This window comes from Artibeus jamaicensis, unplaced genomic scaffold (assembly GCF_021234435.1).
Source record: "Artibeus jamaicensis isolate MK-2021 breed Jamaican fruit bat unplaced genomic scaffold, CSHL_Jam_final contig_700, whole genome shotgun sequence".
In the NCBI taxonomy this organism is placed as follows: domain Eukaryota; kingdom Metazoa; phylum Chordata; class Mammalia; order Chiroptera; family Phyllostomidae; genus Artibeus; species Artibeus jamaicensis.
The window spans coordinates 11299762-11321624 of NW_026521930.1; the positions used below are offsets into that span (position 1 = coordinate 11299762).

General features: G+C 42.1%; 1 protein-coding gene across 4 annotated transcripts in view; it reads left to right on the forward strand.

Moving 5' to 3' along the window:
• The window catches only part of CLUAP1 (clusterin associated protein 1), a 42805-nt gene that overhangs the window by 18843 nt on the left and 2099 nt on the right, over positions 1-21863 (forward strand). Inside the window, exons 7-13 of one of the 4 annotated variants that reach the window (XM_037154674.2) lie at positions 6097-6230; positions 8178-8319; positions 10356-10428; positions 11269-11346; positions 17371-17478; positions 19389-19444; positions 19719-19775. In XM_037154674.2, coding sequence (XP_037010569.2) covers positions 6097-6230; positions 8178-8319; positions 10356-10428; positions 11269-11346; positions 17371-17478; positions 19389-19444; positions 19719-19775 — 648 coding nt within the window. The remainder of the gene's footprint in view (positions 1-6096; positions 6231-8177; positions 8320-10355; positions 10429-11268; positions 11347-17370; positions 17479-19388; positions 19445-19718; positions 19776-21863) is intronic. The other 3 variants (XM_037154676.2, XM_037154675.2, XM_037154677.2) reach the window with 3 other exon arrangements.

The window sequence follows — 21863 nt, forward strand, 5'->3', positions numbered from 1 at the left end:
ATGTGACTCAGCCATAAAATGAATGAATCTTGTCATTTCTAACATGGATTGACCTACAGGGTATTATGCTGAATGAAAAAAGTTAGACTGAGAAAGACAAATACCATATAATTTCACTTATATGTGGAACTTAAAAAACAAACAAACAAAACAGAACTCGTAGATTCAGAGAACAAACTGATGGCTGCCATATGGGAGAGGAGTTGGGTGACTGGGCAAAGGTGAAAGAGATTAAGAATTCCAAATTGCCAGTTAAAAAAATAGTCATGGGGATGTAAAGTACAGCAGAGGGAGCACAGTCACTAGTATTGTTACTGCTGTGAATTGTGCCAGGTGGGTACTAGGCTTATGGTGGTGAACACTTTGTAAGGTACATATAAGGTATATAATGTCACATCACTACGCTGTACACCTGAAACTAATACAACATGTTAACTATAATTGAAAGATGAAATTGAAAAGTATACATTTTAAAAAGGTATCTTTTCATTGTTGGAAAATATCCATGGTACTTGATAATTCTAAAAACAAAATCGTAACAACATGGATATTTAAAAGGGGTTATTTATTTCAGGAAGATCACATTGATCTTTCCTTTTTGAAGAATAGATACTTTTTTAAAAATCATTTTTATTTTGAGGTGAGATTAATTCACTAGGTTTTAATCTGACTTTGATTCAGAGAAACTATTGCCATCAACTTGAGTTGTTTGTTCAGAAAGGAGACCCACCTTGTTTTCCTGTGAAAGTGAACTCATATCTCTGCTGGTGTTTCTTTAATAAATAATTTTAAATTTTTTCAATTACAGTTGACATGCAATATTATATTAGTTTCAGGTGTGCAACCCAGTGATTAGACATTCATATAATTTAAAAAGTGATCACCTAGATAAATCTAGTGACCATCTGACACCGTAATAGTTATTACAGTATTATTGACTATATTCCCTATGCTGTACTTTACATCCCTGGGACTATGAGCATTCTGCAACTATCAATTTGTACTTCTTAATCCTGTCACCCATCCCTCCAACCCACCTCTCACCTGACAACCATCAAAATGTTCTCTGCATCTATGAGTCAGTCTGTGTTCTGCTTATTCATTTTGTTTTGTTTTGTTTTAAAGATTTTATTTATTTATTTTAGACAGAGGAGGAGGGAGGGAGAAAGAGGGAGAGAAACATCAACGTTTGGTTGCTCCTCTGGCACCCCCTACTGGGGACTCAGCCCACAACCCAGGCATGTGCCCTGACTGGGAATTGAACCAGAGAACCTCCGGTTCTCAGCCTGGTACTCAATCCACCGAGCCACACTAGCCAGCTCATTTTGGTTTTTTAGATTTCATCTACAAGGAAAGTCATATAGCATTTGTTTTTCTGTCTGACTTATTTCACTCAGCACAATACCCTGTAGGTCCATCTATTCATGTTGTCGCAGATGTCAAGATTTTATTATTTCTATGGCTGAGTCATATTCCATTGTACATGTGTGCCACTTCTTTATTCATTCATCTATTGATGGACACTTAGGTTGCTTCCATATCTTGGCTGTTGTAAATAATGCTGCAACAAACATATGGATGTGTATGTCTTTTTGATTTAGTGTTTTAGGTTTCTCTGTATAAATACCCAGAAGTGGAATTGCTGGGGTTTTTTTCTGGTCTCATATTATAACCTTTGTTCTTAAAGTCTGTTTTGTCTGGTAACAGTATTGCTACCCCAGCTTTTTTGTTGTGTTTGTTTTCATTTTAATGAAATGTCTTTTTCTATCCTTTTACTTTCAGTCTGTGTGTATCTTTTCATTTGAAGTGTGTCTTTTGTAGAAAGCATATGTAAGGGTGATGTTTATATTCAGTCACCTTATGGCTTTTGAGTGGAGCATTTAAGCCACTGGTATTTAAAGTAATTATTGGTAGATATGTATTTATTGCCATTTTGTTATTCATATTATCTTTTTCTTTCTTCTTACAAAAGACACTTTACTGGTTTGGTGGTGATAAATTCCTTTAGCTTTTTTCTTGTCTAGAAACACTCTTTATCTGTTCTTCGATGTTAAATGACAGCATTGCTGGGTAGAATAATCTTGGTTGTAGGTCTTTGCTTTTCATCACTTTGAATATTTCTTGCCAATCCCTCGGACCTGCAAAATTTTTGTTGAGAAATCATCCGACCGTCTTATGGGAGCTCCCTTGTATTAAGTAACTGCTTTTCTCTTGCTGCTTTTTGATTCCTTTTTTCTTCTATTTTATTGATATCTTGCTGCTTTTAGGAGTTTCTCTTTGTCTTTAATTTTTTTGCATTTTAATTATTTTATTTTACTTTTAAAAGATTTTATTTATTTATTTTTAGAGAGAGAGGAAGATAGGGAGAAAGAGTGGGAGAGAAACATCAGTGTGTGGTTGCCTCTCACGGACCTCCTCCTGGGGACCTGGCCTACAACCCAGGCATGTGCCCCAACTGGGAATCGAACTGGTAACCCTTTGGACCCCAGGCCCACTGAGCTACACCAGCCAGGGCTAACCTTTTGCATTTTAATTATGATGTGTCTTGGTGTGGGCCTGTTAGAGTTCATCTTGTTGGGGGTACTCTGTACTTCCTGTACTTGTATGTCCACTTCTTTTACCAGGATAAGGGGGTTTTCTGTCACTTTTTCATATAGGTTTTCAATTTCTTGTGTTCTCTCTTCTTTTTCTAGTATTCCATGATGCAAATGTTCATATGCTTGAAGTTGTCCCTGAGGTTCCTTATACCTGGGGTCCCCAACCCCTGGGCCGTGGACTAGTACCAGTCCATGGCCTGTTAGGAACAAGGCCGCACAGCAGGAGGTGAGCGGCGGGCGAGCACGTGAAGCTTCGCTCACATTTTACTGCCTGAGCTCTGTGCTCCTGGCTCTTCCCCCACCTCGTCTGTGGAAAAATTGTCTTCAAAAATTGTCTTCCATGAAACCAGTCCCTTATACTGTCCTCATTTTGTGGGAGAGGGGATTCTTTTTTCTGTTTGCTGTTCTGATTGGGTGTTTTCTGCTTCCTTATCTTCCAAATCTCTGATTTGATCTTCTGCTTCATCTACTTCATTGTTGAGTCTCTGTAATGTATTCTTCATTTCTGACTGGTTGTTTTATGTTTTCTGTCTGTGTTTCCTATGTCTTTGTTGAAGTTCTCACTGAGTTCATCTACTCTTCCCCTAAGCTCACTGAGCATCCTTGTAACAAGTGTTTTGAACTCTGCAGCTGATAAATTGCTTATATCCTTTTTGTTAGTTCTTTTTCTGGAGTTTTATTCTGTTCTTTCATTTGGGACATGTTTATTTGTTTCTTCCTTTTGGCTGCCTCCCAGCGTTTGTCTGTATGTAGTTGGTAGTGCCACTCTGTCTCCCGATATTGGTAGAGTAGCCTTGTACAGTAGGTGCCCTGTGGGGCCCTGTGATGCAGTCTCCCCATCACCCAAGCTGGGTGTTTCAGGTTTACCTCCCGTGTGGGCTGTGTGCACCCTCTTGTTGTAGTTGAGCTTTGATTGCTGTTGGCACATCAGTGGAAGGAATTTACTCCCAGGCTGACTGGTGAGGACTGGCTTCAACCACCGTGAAGGATCTGCTGTGAAGTGGCTGATCCCACAGAGCAGGACTCATGTCAGTGGGGTTCTGGTACCTGTTGAGTTTGCCCCTTGAGTGTGTTGTTTGTAGAGGTGGTTGGGTGGTGGTTGTGACTGAACTCAGTCATTTTCTGTGAGCATCCTGATTACCAGTGTTTTGAACTCTGCATCTGGTAGGTTGCTTATCTCCTTGTCGTTTAGTTCTTTTTCTGGAGTTTTCATCTGTTCTTTCATTTGGGCCATATTTCTTTATCTTGGTGCACCTGTTACGTATGTAGCTAGGGACAGAGCCTTAGTCCCTTGCTAAGGGACTAAGGGCGGAGCAACCCATTTTGCTGCATTGTGGCGCTCTATGTGGGGGAAGGGCCAGAGGGGGAACAGTGCCGCTTGCTATCTTGTTTGGCTCTTGCCCCACTTTCCAGTCACGTCTCTCGCTTCCCACAAGCGGACTATGCCCTTTCAGGTGCTGATTCCCAGGTGGGTGGGTTTGTGTACGTTCTAGGGCCCTGTGGGCCTCTCCAGCAGACTCTTCTGTGAGGCTGGGAGTTTCTTCCGTCACTGGAACCCCCCATAGGTTTATACAGCTAGAGATTTTGAGGCTTTATTTCCCTATACTGGAACCCTGGGTTGTGGGGTTTGCCTCACTCCCCAGTTGTTCCTCCCGGCTTATCCACACACAAATGTGGGACAGCCCAGTCCGGCAGCTGCCACCTCACCCACCCAGTCCACCAGCCGCTGCCTTTCCACACATCCTCTCCACCCCTGCGCCCTTCCTACCAGTCTGGTTGAATGTTTCTTCTTCATCTCCTCGGTTCTTGGACTTCCACGCAGTTTGAGTTTCTGCCAGTTCTGGTTTATTTTTGTTTTCAAATTGGTTGTTATCTTTCTTTTGGTTGTTCACAGAAGTGAAGCATATCTACCCACACCTGTGTCTTGGCCAGAACTTCAACTTCAGGTGGTTCTGAATGATGTTGTTTTGCAGTTTAGTTGCAATTTTGATGTGGTTGTGGAAGGATTTGAGTCCTGCACGTACCTATGCCGACATTTTGAAGCTCTCTGCTGGTGTTTGTAAAGCACTTGCAGCAGATGGATGGTTGGTGATTTTATTTTATGAAAGCATCTTGGAAGTGATTAGTTGTCTTAGACAAAAAATAATTGAACTGTAAATCCTTATCAATAAAAGTAGTTGCTTCCAAATACACACTGTCTTTGAGAGTCATAGAGAGTGTGGTAGGCTCCTTATGTGATTTCTTTGTGTACCCCGTAGCGTTTCAGAGACTTAGAGATAAACAGTCAGTAAATCATTATGGTGCACTGCACATGTGCAAAGTACTGGAGGGGATGACCCCATCTCGACTATCAGGAATTTAAAGCAGAGTCAGAGAGCCCAGACTTGGGGAGGCAGTTCCACACTTAGCTGGTTGCATTCCAGACATTATTCCTAATACAACAGATGGCACAGGCCCCAATCTGGCCAGCTTCTCAGATAGTCCAGGTAGTCCAGGCACACTACGTTTCCTTGGACTACCTTTGCTTCAAGTGGACTCGCTTTTACAAGAGCTCAGGGAGGCCTATGGTTTTCATCAGTGATCTCGTCCCCTTCACTTTCTTATTCGCCCTCCCTGCCGAGGGTCTCTGTCCCACTGCTGCCAGGCTCCACCCAGAGTCTGATACTGTATGAGATGGCCACGTTCTGTCTGACTCCACAGAGTGGCTTCTTTGTTTCTGGTAGTCTGGAGTGAAGATTCAGTGGCCAGGAAGAGAGAAAAGGAACCTTCTCTCAATCCCAGCAGGCAGTGGGTTAGTACTGTGGCCAGCTATTGTTTCACTTTTTCCCTCCTAAATAAAGGCATATTTGTGTGTACATTCAGGGATGGGCAAAAGGAGGCGAGGACTCTGTGCCAGTGTGTGCTTGAGTATAGCAAGCAGACTATAAGAATGTGTAAATAATGAAGGCTGGCAGTTTGAGCACTTAACGCTGTGCCATGACGACATTCTTTTGAGTTAATAAAGCTGTTGTGGTAATCACAACTCGCATGCCTTTTTCCACACAAACAACCACAAACCTAATTTTGCTTGCTGCTGTATATTCTAGAAGTCAGATATTCGTAACTACAGGAGTAGCCTGACAAAATGTAAATAAAGGTAGACTAACACTTCAGAGTGATTTGTAACCAGTCTAAACAAATGAGCAGCACAGGAGGCCTCGGCCTCTCTCCACTCTGCTCAGGACACTCTTCTTTCCATTTTCATTTGATTCCCTGGGAAGAAACACCCTCTTCTCATGGGCGGGGGAGGGTAAAAAATTTTGCCTGGGCCTGTGTGATGTTCCTCCCTGGTAACGGTTGGTTAAGCAAGTAGTGACTTGAGGGAGAGTTTGCTCTTTGCCTACTTTCATTTTTGTTTATCATGATGTTGCCATGCTTCAGGGATTGAGAAATTCCACCCTTCCAGTCGTCAAGCTGCAGGTCCTTATTGGCACATTGTTTCACTTTCTGTTAAATGTAGGCACAGGTTCAGAAGACTAAAGACCTGCTAAATAACGTGGCCTCTGACGAAGCTAACTTAGAAGCCAAAATTGAAAAGAGGAAATTAGAACTGGAAAGAAACCGGAAGCGACTCCAGACTCTGCAGAGTGTCAGGTAGATAAGAACCAAAAAATGAATAGAAAGCTGTGTAAGTTCAAACAGACTGAGAGAATATATCGTCAGTGATATTAACCCTTCCAGCAGTGGAAGAAGCTTTGCCTATGACTTCAGAATGTACATGTGTTGCTTGTTCAAACAATCACACCACTAAACTCATTCTCTTTATTGTTTTCAATATGTCTGGAAAACTGTTTAATTTTTGAACTTCCACTCAGCTTTTATAGCTTCTTGGAACTCAAGGAAAAGTAAGTAAATCCAGATGGTAAAAGTTGTACAAGACTTGGTCTCCTAAGATCTGGCCTTGCCATAAATTAGGTGGAAACAGAAACATATTTCTATTTCTTAGTTTAAATAGATCTTAGACTTTTGTTTCCTCACCAGTAATTCATCTTTCTTCTGACTCTCCCTCACTGAAAGTATGTTTTCCAGGGAATGCAGATAGAGAGTCGTGCAAAACACCTTCTGGGTCACTGGAGCCTTTCAAACGTGTTCCTCTGGTTTTCTTGGATCTCTGTCTTTCCCTCCTTCTCCCCCACCTCCCCGTCCCCCACGTCTTGTTTTGTACCCTCCTTCCTTTGCTGTTTTTTTGTTGTTCTTTCTCTCATGCTGTAACTCTTTCTCCCTATTAAGTCTCCTTTTATTTTTCTCTCTCTACTCTTTCCAGCAGCTGTATGTCTTCTAAATGTGTCTCGCTCTTTTGAAACACTGGTGACTGGCCCAGTCTGGCTACTACTGTCCTGAGATCTGTGGGAGCACCTGGGGACAGCAGCCAGTTACCCAGGGAGCATTGTGGCTTCCTCCCAGCCAAGAGACCACACTCCTGCCTCTAGACTCAGGGCCACCAGATAGATTTCTCTCGTTAAAGAGTGCTGCCATTCAAGTGTAACATAATTTTTTGTTAATCCTCAGATCCCTTTAATAGAAAGGTTCCTGTGTTTTGCTTTTAGTACAGAAGATTATAAAATTGTTTTTTAGTTTATCTGTTTATATTTTTTAAAGAATAGAGTTTTCCCTTTTAATAAAAGAAAAAAGTAATTTAGCAAACCAGTTGAAATTGCTTTTTATGTTATGGTTTTGGTTTTCAATTTTATATTGTTTAAAAACTTAGCTTTAATTCGTAGCAACCTCTATTGCCCTTTGTAGGGGGCTGGTTAAATTTTGGAACATGCACACAGCAGAGTGCTCTGCCCAACTAAGATAATGCGTACATTGATTGTGAGAGCTCTGTGTGGTATATGCCAGTTTTTAAGTCCTTACTGAAATCTGTGGCATATTGAGTGAGAAAAAAGATTGTAGAACTTCGTTTAAGGCAGTGATTTTCAACCTTTTTCATCTCATGGCACAAATTAATTACTAAAATTCTGTGTCACACCAAAAACTGTATTTTTTTGCTGATCTGACAAAAAATAGGTATAATTTTGATTATTCACACTGAAAGGCTACTGTTGTGTTGACGGTTGTTATTTTTTTATTTGACAATCTAAGGGAAAAGATGTCAGTGCCTCAACTCAATAGTCAGGTGTTGCATGGTTTAAAATTTCTTGCGGTACACCACTGTGCCGTGACACACTGGTTGGAAATTGCTGATTTAAGGTAATATACTTAATGTTTGTTTAAAAATGCATTTCTGTATGTATCTAGAAAAGTCTGGAAGGAAGTATGTCAAATACTAAGTTCCTATACTTAGTAATGGGATTGTGAATAATTTTTACTTTACTCTTCATATCGTTAGCCATTATTTGAAATTTTTACAAAAATCATATCTTCTAGATTAAAAAACATATTTTCATTTTGGGGAGAGGGAATAGAAAAGGGGAAATTAGCTTCAAGTAGTGAGAGCGAAGTGCCTTCACCAGGACGGAATGTGAAACTCTGAATGCCATTTTCAAACTGCTGTGTATTGATCGATGTTTCCTTTTTTATTTCATTCGACCACTCTAGGCCAGCCTTTATGGACGAATATGAGAAGATTGAGGAAGAATTGCAAAAGCAGTATGACATTTATCTGGAGAAATTTCGAAATCTGGCTTATCTGGAACAGCAGCTTGAGGATCATCACAGGATGGAACAAGAGAGGTTTGAGGTAAGAGTGGAACCGGTTCTTCTCCACAGATGGTTCCTTCTGGTGCGTTACTTTTCACCTATTAACAACTCAGTTTGTGGGTATCATTGTGAAAAAGTCAATGAATGTTTGATACTAGTTTATCAAACTAATCTTTGATATTTGTTTATAATCAGGGTTTGGTCCATTAGGACTCCAGACAGGGCTGACATGTGACCTGCACAGTCACACAGGACTTTGAGCTTAGAAGAGTCTGTGCTTGCTTTAATGTTTTACTGTTGCCATCTTGAAATCTTTAATAATTTTTAAAAAGATTTTAGTTATTTATTTTAGAGAGAGGGGAAGGGAGGGAAACATCAATCAGTTGGCTCCTGTGTGCCTCCAGCTGGGGACTTGGCCTGCAACCCAGGCATGTGCCCTGACTGGGAATCAAACTAGCGACCTTTTGGTTCGCAGGCCGGCACTCAGTCCATGGAGCTACACCAGCCAGGCTGAAATGCTTAATAATCTTTAAGTGCATTACACTGAGTCCCACAAATTACGTAACTGTTCTTCAGTCTAAAAACATGCTTAGTCAGTTCACTTAAGAATTTTTCAAGCCCTGGTTAATTGAATTACCTGAACTAGCTTATCAGAGAATGCATTTTAAAGAGGAATTGCAGTTTATTTGTTATTCTGGGAAATATGTATGACCCCGAACCTGACCAGTTAGTTGTCTTACAGGTTCCTTTCATCCCAGTGTTTAAGGCCATATAGGAAGGAGTATTTCAGATCCCAGTGTGACTTGAGAAATATGGAATTCAGAGCAAAGAAAGTTGGATCAGGTTGCTCTCACTTTTCAAATTGCCCTTATCCCTTAGGGATAGTACTGTTTAAGCCAAGAAAAGTCATGTGGAATCTATATTCATGGTGACATCGGTTTACTCTCTTTCTTACACTGTCCCCGACAGCTTTTGGGGTAAAGATTATGCTAGCTTTCTTACAAAGCTGGGTGTTTGAATTCGATGGTACTATTTTGCTGTCTATGAGGGCTGGCTGGGAGTAAAAACTGCATTCATGTGGACACATTTATCTTGATGAGTATCCTGTTGCCAAAATTACCGTATGGCAGAGGCAGGCCTTGGAGGAATGGGGTATAGGACAGGCACATTTCAAGGGCAGTGGAGAGAGCCTGGAGTTCAGGACATTTTAAACATTAGGTGCCTGGGGAAGAACAATAAAGGGCTAGTGAAAATAAACTGACCGTTTTATGCTATTGTCTGGGGCCACATCTGGGTTCAGAGGACACACTGAAGACCATGCCTCAGCCTGTGTGCTCTTCCTTCCACAGGCACCCACCCTCTTTTCTCCTGTGGTCACGCCGACCCTCTGTGCCGCTAATGCCTGGTCCCTCAAACTATCTTGTGCGTGAAACAATGCTTTCTTTTTAATGTTTATAGCAACACAAATTTTTAAAGCCTAATTTCTTCTCCCATTTTCTGTTTTGACAGCAATCGGGGCCACATTTCATAACCTAACTGAAATACTAGTTGTTGTTTTTTTTAATCCTCTGGGTAGTAAAACTGGTATTTATTTCTTTTCCCATCCTGATCTGTCCCACCAGTTAGCATCTTTCAGGGCTGGAATTGTGCGGGACAATAATAACATTCATGCTTTATTCTTTCCAGAGCGAGAGGCCTATAGTGCCCGTAGTTGATGCATCTGTGTAGGCAAACACGATGAGTATTTCTGTATCGCTCAGTTTTCTTCAGAGGCATTGAGGTGTAGTGGGAGCAGCATGGATTTGGGGGCCAGTCAGGCTCATCTTGAGTCAGCTGTCCCTTCTGAGACCCTCCCTTTTCATAGGGTTGGGGGCCGATTGTAGACAGAGATGCTGCCAAGTTTCCCAACTGTAGTCGAATCTCAGGCACTGTTGGTCCCTTCCCATCCCTTTACTTTAGGTTTTTTTTTTCTGATTCTGTATCACAAACTCAGCAGTGCAAACTCAAATGGTAAAGAATAATCAGATGTCCAGGCAAGGGTCATCTCTTCTGTATCTTGTCATTCCTGTTCCACAGGAAGCTGAAAATACTCTTCGTCTGATGCAGAACAAGCTAAAGGAGGAAGAAAAGAGACTGCTCAAGAGTGGAAGTAAGGCTGTACTTTTTAAATACTGGGTTTATTCTGGAGTAGCATTTTTAGCATCAAAAATTTTATATGTATATGTTACTCATTTTCAAAAGGCAATCTTCTCTCAACTTTAATATCAGGTATCATTTTAATTCAGTCAAAAGCTCAAGAGACTAGATTAAGTTGCAGAGTATTTACAGCACATTTGGTTTTTATGCCAACTAAAATAGTGTTTTTCTCTGCCTAAATGATAGTGTGAATTATATGTAACATATATAATTATAAAAGAAAATTTTGCCTTGGAGGTCTGTAGAGTTCCTTATTTTAGGGCCGACTGATGGAAAGCAGGCACCATAATGCAGTGCAAGTGAATGGGGCACTTGCTGAAAGCTAGTCCCCCCACCACACGCACCCGCCTCCTGCAGAGCTGTCACCCGTAGAGAAATGGGAGTTACTTACATAGGAGATCTAGATTCTGGGGAAGAATTCTTCATGACTGGTTAGCACACTTCATCCTTGAACTTCACCGAGGTGTGAAGTCAGCCCTGGGACTGTAGCAGCATGTCATCTTCTTGCTGAATTGATGGCTTTGTCTCATAGAGTTACTTTTCCTTTTGCTCTTCTTTCATGCTGATAGTTTTATTCTCCCACGCTGGAAGGTAGTGTTCCTGGGACACCAGGCGTGCTCTCTTGTCTTTTCCCTTTGTACCTCTCTCCTTTAGTACTTGGTCTGTGCCTTTCCTGAATTTCACAAAACTCTGGAAGGAGAATAAACACTGCTGGGAAGTCCTCTTGGGGTAAAGTTAGGAAATTTCAAGGGCCTCTCTAAGCCAAAGCAGCCCCTCGCCTTTATGGTTCCAGGTCAGCCAGGAGAGCCCGAAGCTGCCCTAAGTGATAAGCCTGCATGGAGTTTATACCCTCCTGGGAGGCCTGGCACAGGTAAGAGCTCTAGTTGGTTGGCTGCATCCCGCTGCGCCGCAGGCCAGCACGTTAAGTCCTTTCTCACTGATCTTGCTTTATTCTCCTGAATTCAGACTTTCACTTTGTGATCCATAGGTTTGGAGTCTCATGAAGGATAAAGATTCTTAGAAAAATGTGTGATTAAATTTTTTTCAGGAAAATTTTCAGTTTAACCCAACTTAATGAAGGATAGCACTTAAGTAGCTTGGAATGAAGAGAGAAGTTAGGAAAATATTGGGTTGGCCAAAAAACCTGTTTAGTTTTTTCCATAAAATAAAAGACACATTTTTCCTTTTCACAGATAACTTTATTGATTTCGATATTCTGAGTATGTTGGCCCTCTCCCTGTTGATTGTTCTCAGTTAATGTCTCTATTTGATCACTGTCAACTTCAACTGGTCTGCCTGACTGTGGAGCATTGTCCACCTAGAAATCTCCAGCACAGAACTTCGCAAACCACTTTGACACCTTCAGTCACACCTTCTCCATACAGTGCACAAATATTTTTTATTGCAGTTGTGTTTTCACCTTTCTTGAAATAATAAAGCATAATATACCAAGATTGTTGCATATTTTCTTCCATTTCAGTAGTAAAATGGCTACACAAAAATTCAGCAATTTTCATACTTTTTTTTAATGCATAGTGATATATCAGCTGTCACAATACAATCTAATGAAATCATTTCAAATGAAGTTAAAGACAACTAAGCACTATTAGAGTCATCTTACAGAAAAAAAAACACAAACGAACTTTTTGGCCAACCCAATATTTATGAAGGAGCATCCTCATTTCTACTCATCCTCACATTCTTAAGATGGTCTCTCTATCTTTACTTTTCTGCATATGTGAGAACATTGCCTAGAGTATTGCATCAGGGAGAAGATATATAAAGGAAGACTGAATTTTTCTCCATCTGCGAAAGATTCTTCCAAACAAAATCTAACAGTACATAGACATAAATCAGGAGCAAGAATTAGTAAAATCTAAGAGCTGGAAGAGATCATCTTGCTCAGGCCACTCTTCAGGCAGCTGACTCAACAAGGCAAAGCATTATTAAGTCTCTGTTCCGGGTGCTGAGGACGCACGAGTGGCCAAAAGACAGGAATCCTTGCCCTGACCCATCTTGCATGCTAGCAACATGCCAGGAGATGAGTAATAAGCAAGCTCTATATGGAAGGTGAAAAATGCCATGGGGAGCAGGTAAGAGGGAAGAATAGGGAAGGTGTGACCGGATTGCAGTTTTAAATAGGGGGTTAGAGTGGGCCTCACTGAGGAGGTGCTGTTTCACTAAGGACAGAATCGGTAGAGCTGGGGAAAAAGGAGATACCAGATAAGGAAAGCCCTAGAGAGACTGGGACCCAGAGCCAGGGTGAAGGGATGAGTTTCACTGAGGAAATGTATGAACACCAAGGACTTAAATTCAGGCAAGTTAGAGGAGCTAGAAGGTATAATGTGTTTGAGGGGCTCATATCTGATGGATACCCTCTTTGTTAAGCAGGAGGTGGTCATCTCGGATTTAGTTTTGGTGGTCTAGGGTAAGGGACTTGAGGAAGATAAAGTCTGCGTGATTAGAGATGGGGGAATGACATAGGGCCCCAGAGATTTAAAAAGGCCAAGTAATTTGTTCAGATACCCTGTAACAGAAGTCAAGGGTAACTTTTCATTTTACCACCATCTTTTTAAACCTAATTACTGGTGGTAAATTTATAACTGTATCCCCAGTAGGATTCTTTACTATGTGTAGCATTGGGAACTTAAAGAGTCCTCTGAATTTATTAAATGGCCCATAAATTTCTACAAAGCACTTGAGTAACTGCATGGGGTTCCCGGACTCAATTCGTGTGTGTGTGTGTGTGTGTGTGTGTGTGTGTGTGTAGGATTCTCCACACCAAGCAATTTTTGGACACCAAGCAAGGTGTGCAGGAATTCAGCCCAATTCTGATACTGGCTGCCCAGAGATAGAATCAGATTCCAGAGGTAAAGAAAGAGCTTGGTGCCACAAGATCACCCTCTACTTCAGATGCCACATCGTCACTTGTGTTTCTGACTGGCTGTGAATCAGAGGTTCCTACAACCCTCTCCATGGGTTTGATTAATTTGCTAGAAAGGCTCATGGAAAAACCTATTTACTCACTAGATTATTGATGCATTGCAAAGGATATTAAAAGGTACGAGTGAACAGCCAACGAAGAGATAAATACACAGGGCAAAGTGTTGAACAGGAGATTCTGTCCTTTTTGACCCTGGGTGGCACATGGAAGCTCTCTGAAAAAAAGGCAACAGGATATATTCCTTTTGGGTTTTTATGGAGGCCTCATTATGTAGTCATGATTGTCTAAATCAGTGGTCACTGGCGACTGATTCAACCTTGAGCCCCTCTCCCTTCCCCAGAAATCAGTACTGAAAGTTCCAATTCTCTAACCGTATGGTTGGTTCCTACTGGCAATCAGGCCCCACCCTGGGTGAGATCCAAAAGTCACCTCATTAGCGTAACAAGAGAGACCATTGTTGCTCCCATCATTTTAAAAAGTCCTTGGGGTTTGAGAGCTGTGTGCCAGAAACAGGGATGGAGACCAAACGGACATTTCTTGTTATAAATCACAGTGTCACAACAGCCTGGCTGTGATTCCATTTTTATGGTATAATGGAGAGCAGATGTTTGTGTTTAATACAGACAGGGTGGGGCAAAAGTGGGTTTACGGTTGTGAGGACTCGAAACAGTGTATTCTCTTGTTATTATGTATCAGTTATTGCATTATTTTCCGCATGAACAGCTGTAAACCTACTTTTGCCCCAGACTGTATTCACTGCACGCCCACAGTGTGTCAGGCTCTGTGCCAGCCCGCAGTGGTGGCTGAGGCACTCAGGCAACTCCCAGCCTAGAACTGCACTGCCCGCCACCTAGCCGGCAGCCGGCGGGGTCTGGGGCACTGGGAACGCGACTGGTCGGAATTGAGGTGTGCTGGCCGTGGAGAGTATGCACCAGAGTTTGAAGGCTTAGTATGAAAGACAAGTAGAATTACTCATTAATAAATTTTAAAAATATTTTATTTCTCTTTAGAGGAGAAGGGAAGGAGAGAGAGAGAAATATCAATGTATGGTTGCCTCTTGTGTCCCCCGCTGGGAACTGGCCTGCAACCCAGGCATGTGCCCTGACTGGGAATCAAACCGTGGTTGTTTGGTTCCCAGGCCCGTGCTCAATCCACTGAGCTATGCCAGCCAGGCTCATTAATAATTTTTTACATTGGTTACTTATTGAAATGACATTTTAGATATATTGGATCAAGTAAAATATTAAAATTAACTGACTGGTTTCTTTTTACTTTACTGTAGTTACTAGAAATTTTAAAATTAAATCTGTGGCTGGCATTGTATTTCTGTTGGACAGTGCTGATCTAAAAGAAACTTAAAAAGAAACTGCCTGTAGTTTAAGTGGGTATAAAGTGGTATCTCATTGTGTTTTTTTCTTTTTAATATTTTCTTTTATTTTATTGATTATGCCATTACAGTTGTCCTCTTCCCCCTCATCCCCTCCACCGTGCACACTCCCTCCCCCACCGTCATTGTGTTTTTTATTTGATTTCTCTTGATAGCTAATGAACTGGAGCATCTTTTCATGTGCTTATTGGCTGTTTGTGTATCTTCTTTGGAGAGATCGCCAAGTCCTTTGCGCATTTTTAAATTGGGTTGCCTTTTTATTAGTGAGTTGTAGAAGTTCTTTACACACTCTGGACACTAGAATATATAGAGTATTTTATAAATGATTTAAGTGATTTGCAAATATTTTCTTATTCTTTAGGCTGTGTTTTCACTTTTTTGATGTTCTTTGCTCTACAAAGTTTTAATGAAGCCTAATTTGTCCATTTTGTGGGGGGTTGCTTGTGCTAAGTAAGAAATCCCTGCCTAATTCAGGGTCACCAAGATTGACTCCTGTGTTTTCTTCTAGGCATTTTATAGTTTTAACTATTATATTTAGATTTCTGATCCATGTTAAGTTAATTTTTATTTATGATGTGAGGTAAGGATCCAGCTTCATTCTTGCATGTGGCTATCCCGTTGTCCCAGCACCGTTTGTTGGAAAGACTGTTCTTTCTTTCTCTGTTGAATTGTGCCAGCACCGTTGTCCACTGTACGTAATTTCAGCACCTCACTGACAGTCTTGTGATTTCAGTGTGAGCATGCATTTACCTCTGGGGTTGGCCAAAAAGTTCGTGTGTTTTTTGTTTTTGTTTTTTGTAAAATAAAAGACACATTTTTCATTTTCACCAATAACTTTATTGATTCGGATATTCTGAGTATGTTGGCTATCTCTCACATGGTATTATGTTGATTCTTTTCAATTAGTGTCTTGATTTGGTCACTTGTCAACTTCAACTGCTCCACCCAAACTCTGACCAGTGAGAAATCTCTAGCACAAAACTTTGCAAACCAATTTGACACATTCAGTCAGTCGCAGCACCTTCTCTGTACACTGCATAAATCTTTTTTTGCATTTGAGTTTTTACCTGTCTTGAAATAATAAAGCCTAATATACCAAAAATGTTGCATTTTTTTCTTCCATCTTCAGTGTTAAAATGGCTACACTAAAATTTACCAATTTTGATGCATTTTTTTAAATTCACGCTGATATGACAGCTGTTACAATACAATCTAACAAAATTGCTTTGAATGGAGTTACAGACAGCTAAGAGCTACTAGAGCCATCTTACGGGAAAAAACCAAACAAACTTTTTGGCCAACACAATACTTGGTCCTCAGTGTATTGCTTTTGAGTTGTCAGAAGAAATCACACTGAGCCTGAGATATCTGTATTAATGTAGTTTTGAAATTCATGATATCATTTATGTTGCATTTGTTACAGACTTAATGTCATAATTTTCCTGGGTGAAGTAAAAAGTGAACTAAGCTAAACAGTGATTTCATTTTATAGTCATTAATTTGCATGAATATTCAATCATATTCCCTGTAAGGGCTTTTGTAAGGTGGTAATTTTTAGATTGAATGTGTTGAAGTCTTACAAGATTCTGCTGTTGATACTCCGGCTCCCAGGTTTGCTCTCTGTGCTGTAGGGCGCAGCGCTTCTCTCCATGGCTCGGGGAGGCAGAACACTCACTCAGTGCCCAGCCAGAGGCAGCCACCATTTCATTACCCTCTTACATCGGGGCCTAAGCAAAGCCGTTCTGTAGATGAATATTTACTATACTTCCAAACTGACTCAAAGTTAGTAATCAGAGCAGCAACTGCAAACTCCTCCAGTTCCATCCTTAAAACCCGTGTCTCTCCCTGGGTGCAGAGTAGTGAGGGACTGGGCGGTGAACACTTTTTCTCCCCACTGGAAATTCTCATTCCATAGGTTTCCATTAGGAAATGTTCAACCTGCACAAAACTCCAGAAGAGTATTTAAGAAATTAATGTAAAAGGCCATGATATTGAGAGTGGCCTTTCTTTATAATGGAATTTTCTCCAGTAAAGAATATCATGAGCACCAGTTTTCCTCGCCAGTCACTAGGTCACCGTCTTTCTCATACCCTGCTCAGGCCATTGTTAGCCTGGTCTCCTTGCCTCCAGTCTTGTTTGGGGCCATCGCTGACATCTTTGTTATCCTCGAGGAACTTGAGTTCTGGTAACATAGTCTATAACTGAAAAGAGAGGTTTTTTTTCCCCTCCAACTACCTTGACAACTGGCTATTCAATTGTTTAGTTTCACATACTGGAATAGTGATTTGTTCTAATATAACTGACCTACGTATTTCTAGCTTTGGAAAATTGTTTTAAAAAAACCCCAAACAACAGCCTATCTGCATTAACTCTTCCCTAAGTATCTACAAGCAAATCCGGACAGTCTTATAAAATCTAATGCATCAAAAGAAAGGCTGAGAAATGCAGCTGCCTTGCACAACAGCCTCACTGGACAGAGGCTGCTTCAGAAGTAATGATGCCCCATTACTTCTGCCCCATCCCTTTTTTTTGTTTTGTTTTTGGCTTACTTGTGTTCCTACCAGGTAATAATGACTCAGACATTGACATCCAGGATGACGATGAATCTGACAGTGAACTGGAAGAAAGGCGGCTGTCCAAGCCACGGACAGCCATGGAAGTGCTCATGCAAGGTACGATGGCTTCTTCCACTTGCCGTCCTCCTGTGTCTGTCACAGAACACAGTGGTCAGGATTGGGTCAGAGCCTCTTGGCATTGAGGCCTGTAAGCACACTGTCAATGGCCCTGCTCTGGGTTACCCTGCTGTTTGTCAGCATTCAGCTCTTAAACTGCTCAGTGGTCATCTTTGCCACTAATGCTCTTACCTGTGGTTCCAAGAATGGCCGATTCTTATTTGTGGCTTGGTGTTTCTCAGAGTTCACAAGAACACAATGCTTCTGCCACTGAGCTGTATTCTGCCCTTTTTATGTCCAAAACTGCTGCCAGAGCAGTTATATACCTTAAGTTCAGAGAATTAATGTACAAAGAAGGGACATACACAAGCATCTCTGCCTTTTAAAAATGTTCTTCTAATTTTCACTTTTTCACTGCAACAGATTCAAGCGATAAAATGTGTGGAGCAGATCTGGGTGGGGATTTGCCCGTGTCCCGCTCCCCACCCCAAGGGCTCGTGACAGTGGCCCAAGAGTGTGTCTTTCCAAATTGCTCTTACACACACATACTCAAACATGGACACCTGAAATGTTTTTTAACCTGAATGGGACCAGACGTGTATGGTTTTGCAATCAGCTTTTTATTATATTTTTATTTTTATTTTGAGAGAGGGAAAGAGGGAGAGAAACATCAAACTGTGATAGCCTCTTGTGCGCCCCCTACCGGGAACCTTGCCTGCAGATCAGGCATGTGCCCTGACTGGGAATTGATCCAGTGACCCTTTGGTTTGCAGGCTGGTACTCAATCTACTGGGCCACACCAGCCAGGGCCGCAATCTGCTTTTTTTAAAAAAATTAAATATATTGTCCTGGCTGGTGTGGCTCAATGGATTGAGTTTTTTATACTAAGTATTGGTCATCTTCCTTTGATCATTTCATATTTTTTGTTGCTAACTGCTTTCTCTTATTCTAGATCCACCTATTTTTATTTATTACATTTCACCTCTTATAGGATAGTTAGATGCTCTGATTTTTCTTTTCCTTTTATTTTTTAACAGCTTTATGACATCAGTAGAGATTAGAGGTTATGACTCCCATTCCACATATGGGAGCCAAGGCTCTAAAAAGGTATGTGGTTAGTTCAGTGGAACCCAGTAAGGCACCAGTGCTCCTAAATTCTCCTGCTGACCACTCACTGCAGAAGTGAAACAACACAAGATATGCATTTTATCTGACCCAAGGAAAAGTTTTCATAAATAGATCTTGGCAGTCACATCCAGGCCTGTCCTGAGCTAGCTCCTCTCTGAGCTGCCCTCATTACCTTTCTTCTGAGGCCGGGACCTCATGACAGAGGTGTCCCTTTCCCAGCCTTCAGGTGCGAGAGCAGCTCTCTTCCTCCGCTCAGTGAAGGACACCTGCTGAGTTTTTGCAGGAGTCACATCTGGACAACATTGACTTTCAAAGAAGGAATGGAGAGTCACTCAGATAATGATGATATTTGAAAGATGAACTAATTGTGATATTTAAATGTTTTTCTTTTTGAAACTCAAGCATAGAGCTAAGTACAAGTGACATGAGTCCATGAAGGGAGAATATATTTCTTTTCTCAACCAATAGCATACCCGTTCCACTGGGTTTACACTGATAATAGGATTCAGTGATTTTTCCCTAAAATATTTATAGGATGCACCCATATTTTTTCTGATTTATGTTTCATGCTTACATTTTACTGCCCTTTCCCTTGTTTCACTGTGGAAATGCAAAAAGTCCATTACCAGTTGTCAACAGTTCTGATGAGTTGGATGCTACTTGAATAAATTTTTTGATTCTTCTTTTTCCCAATTTTTTTAAAGGAAAGCAGATCTTGAATGCCAGTTCATGCCTCATTGCACAAGGTTTTTGCAATTTCTTCATGTTTTTATTCTCTCCAGGAAGACCTAACAAAAGCATCGTGGGCACAATGCAAGGTGGAGACTCTGATGATGATGTGAGTCCTGACCTGCTTCCCTTAGCAGTTGTGTCCCTTCTGGTCTGGGGCTGGCCTCAGTGACTAGTTAGCCAGGAAAGAAGGACGTCTGAGCAGCTTAGTGTGAGGTGTGGCTTCTCAGCCAGGCTTGTCTCACTGGATTTGTGGCAGAGTTTGGCCTCCCACGGAGCTGGACTCTATTCTTTGCTTGTTGATGGCTCATTTCTTTTCAAATGAACCTGCTTGCCCTACTTTTTTTTCCTTCTTATTTTCTGTCTACTCTCACTTCCCAAAGATGGAAGGACCACCAGCTCTGTTAGGTAAAGGCAAGACCTCCAGCTCCAAGAAGCAGGTTGGTTTTCTTTTTCACCTCATCCATTTGTGTGTGTGTGTGTGTGTGTGTGTGTGTGTTTGCTCAGGGCCAGCAGAGAGCCTTCCCCAAGAGTGATGCTTCTGTCTCTGGGGCAAAAAGCCACTCAAAATGGGTCCAACAGTGAATAGTGAAATTCCCTAAAGGGGCCTGTGCTAAGGAGGAGGAGTGAGGGCTGAACCAAGAGATAAGAAATGATGTGGTTGGGGAGTCACCTGGCCCTCACACCATAACCTAGAAAGGAATGGATGCTGCTGAGGGACCGGGGTCAGACTAGGCGTCTCTTCATCTCCATTCTGGGGAGGAAGCACGAAAAGGAGGCTCTCCTGAGACCAGGGCCTCGGAGAGGCTGGGCACGGGGCTGCAGCACCTTGAACAGCATTAAGTGGCTAACTGACTGAGATAGGAACTGAATGGGGAAACAAGGGGTCCCTGCTGGGGCCCAGCTGTTGGGGCTCTTCTGTCCATCACTCTGGGCCTGCCTTCGTTGTTGGCAGTCCCTGGCAATACTGTGAGTACCAAGAGGCAAAGAGTGGCTAGACCGATCCCAGTCACAGACCTGTCCAACAGGTTGAATGCCACGTGTGTCTAGAGTGTGGCACTAGTGCCTACACAGAGACGGAGTATAGGCCTTATGTTGTTATGCAAAAGGTCCGTTTATTTATGACCAGCAGTGCGTACTGTCACAGACATTCACAGGAGAGAGAGGTCATTCAGGTGTGCTGGGCAAGGTGCACGGAGAGGACAGAGCCGTAAATACCCAGAAGGGGGTCTTTAGTAAAGCAGAGAAACCACCTCAGAAATTCTAACAAGGCAGGGGATGGATGGTTAAACAGCTTCTCTGCATCTAGCTTACTCATCCAAGACAGAAATAAGGAAGGGCTGGTGTGGGAGCTGCCTGGAGAGCCCTGGCTCACCTGTTTTCTTACGATTTGCTTGATCATTCGTATAGCTGCTTTCTACTTTTCAGAACAAAGGCACTATTGTAGCTTAAATCGGTTCTGCGCCTGTTGGTGCGTGTTTATTTCAGGGGGGCTGTTTTCATGTACCACCCCATAGGCATGGGACTTGGTCCTTCATGTATTCACTCAGTCACTAGACAGATGGTTTCTGAGTGCCTGATACGTGCCTGCCACTATTTTGGACGGTAGGGAATACAGCAGTGAATAGAAACAAGGTCCCTAACTTTATTAAGCTTACGGTCCAGCAGTAGTGAGGCAGGTCCATCAGGGCTCACAGTGGTAAGAAGAAAAATAAAGCAGGTTCTGGAACAGAGTGACAGGGATGAGGAATATCTTTTGATTGGTCAGGGAAGATCTCTCTGATAAGGTGACATTTGGGCAGAGGCCTGAATGGAAGGAGGGACACGGTGCTAGGGGGAGGCATTCCAGTCACAGGAAATGTGGTTTCTGCATTCGAGGCTCAGAGGTGATGACCGGAATGGAGTGACTTGGGGGCAGGAGCAGCAGGAGAGGCAGCAGGGGCTGTACAGAGCTTTGCAGGATGTGGCAAGGACTTGACGTTTTCCCTGAGTACAATGGCAAGTGCAGAATCCTGAGCCCAGGAGTGCCCAGAGCTGACTCACACTTAAGAGAGCACAGAGAAGAGGCATTTGCAAAAGTCTAGTGTAGAGGGGATGGTGGTGGTAGCTCACCTTGGGTGGTAGCAGTGAGGCATTGAGAAGTGGTCAGATTCTGAACATGTTTCAACAGTAAGAACCATCAGGTTTTGTTGATTGGACACAGGGTGTTAAAGAAAATGAAGGGTGTCTTGGTTGTGGCATAATTGGCCAAAAGCACAGTTTTCATCTCCTAAGCTGGGGTGGACCTGAGGAAGGGGCTTGGAGAGCAGATTGAGAGTTTGGTTTTTGGATATTCTTAGTGCGAGTTGCCCTGCTAGGTGTCTACATGCTGATGCTGAGTTGAAATTCAACTCTGGAGTTCAAAGTCAGGTCTAGGTGGTCTTTAAGCATGAGGGTACATGTGATTGCTTGGGGAGAGAGAGAAGAAAGAGAAGAGAGGAGGTCCACGGCCCTGAGCTGACTCCATAGTGTGGAGGTCAGGGAGATGG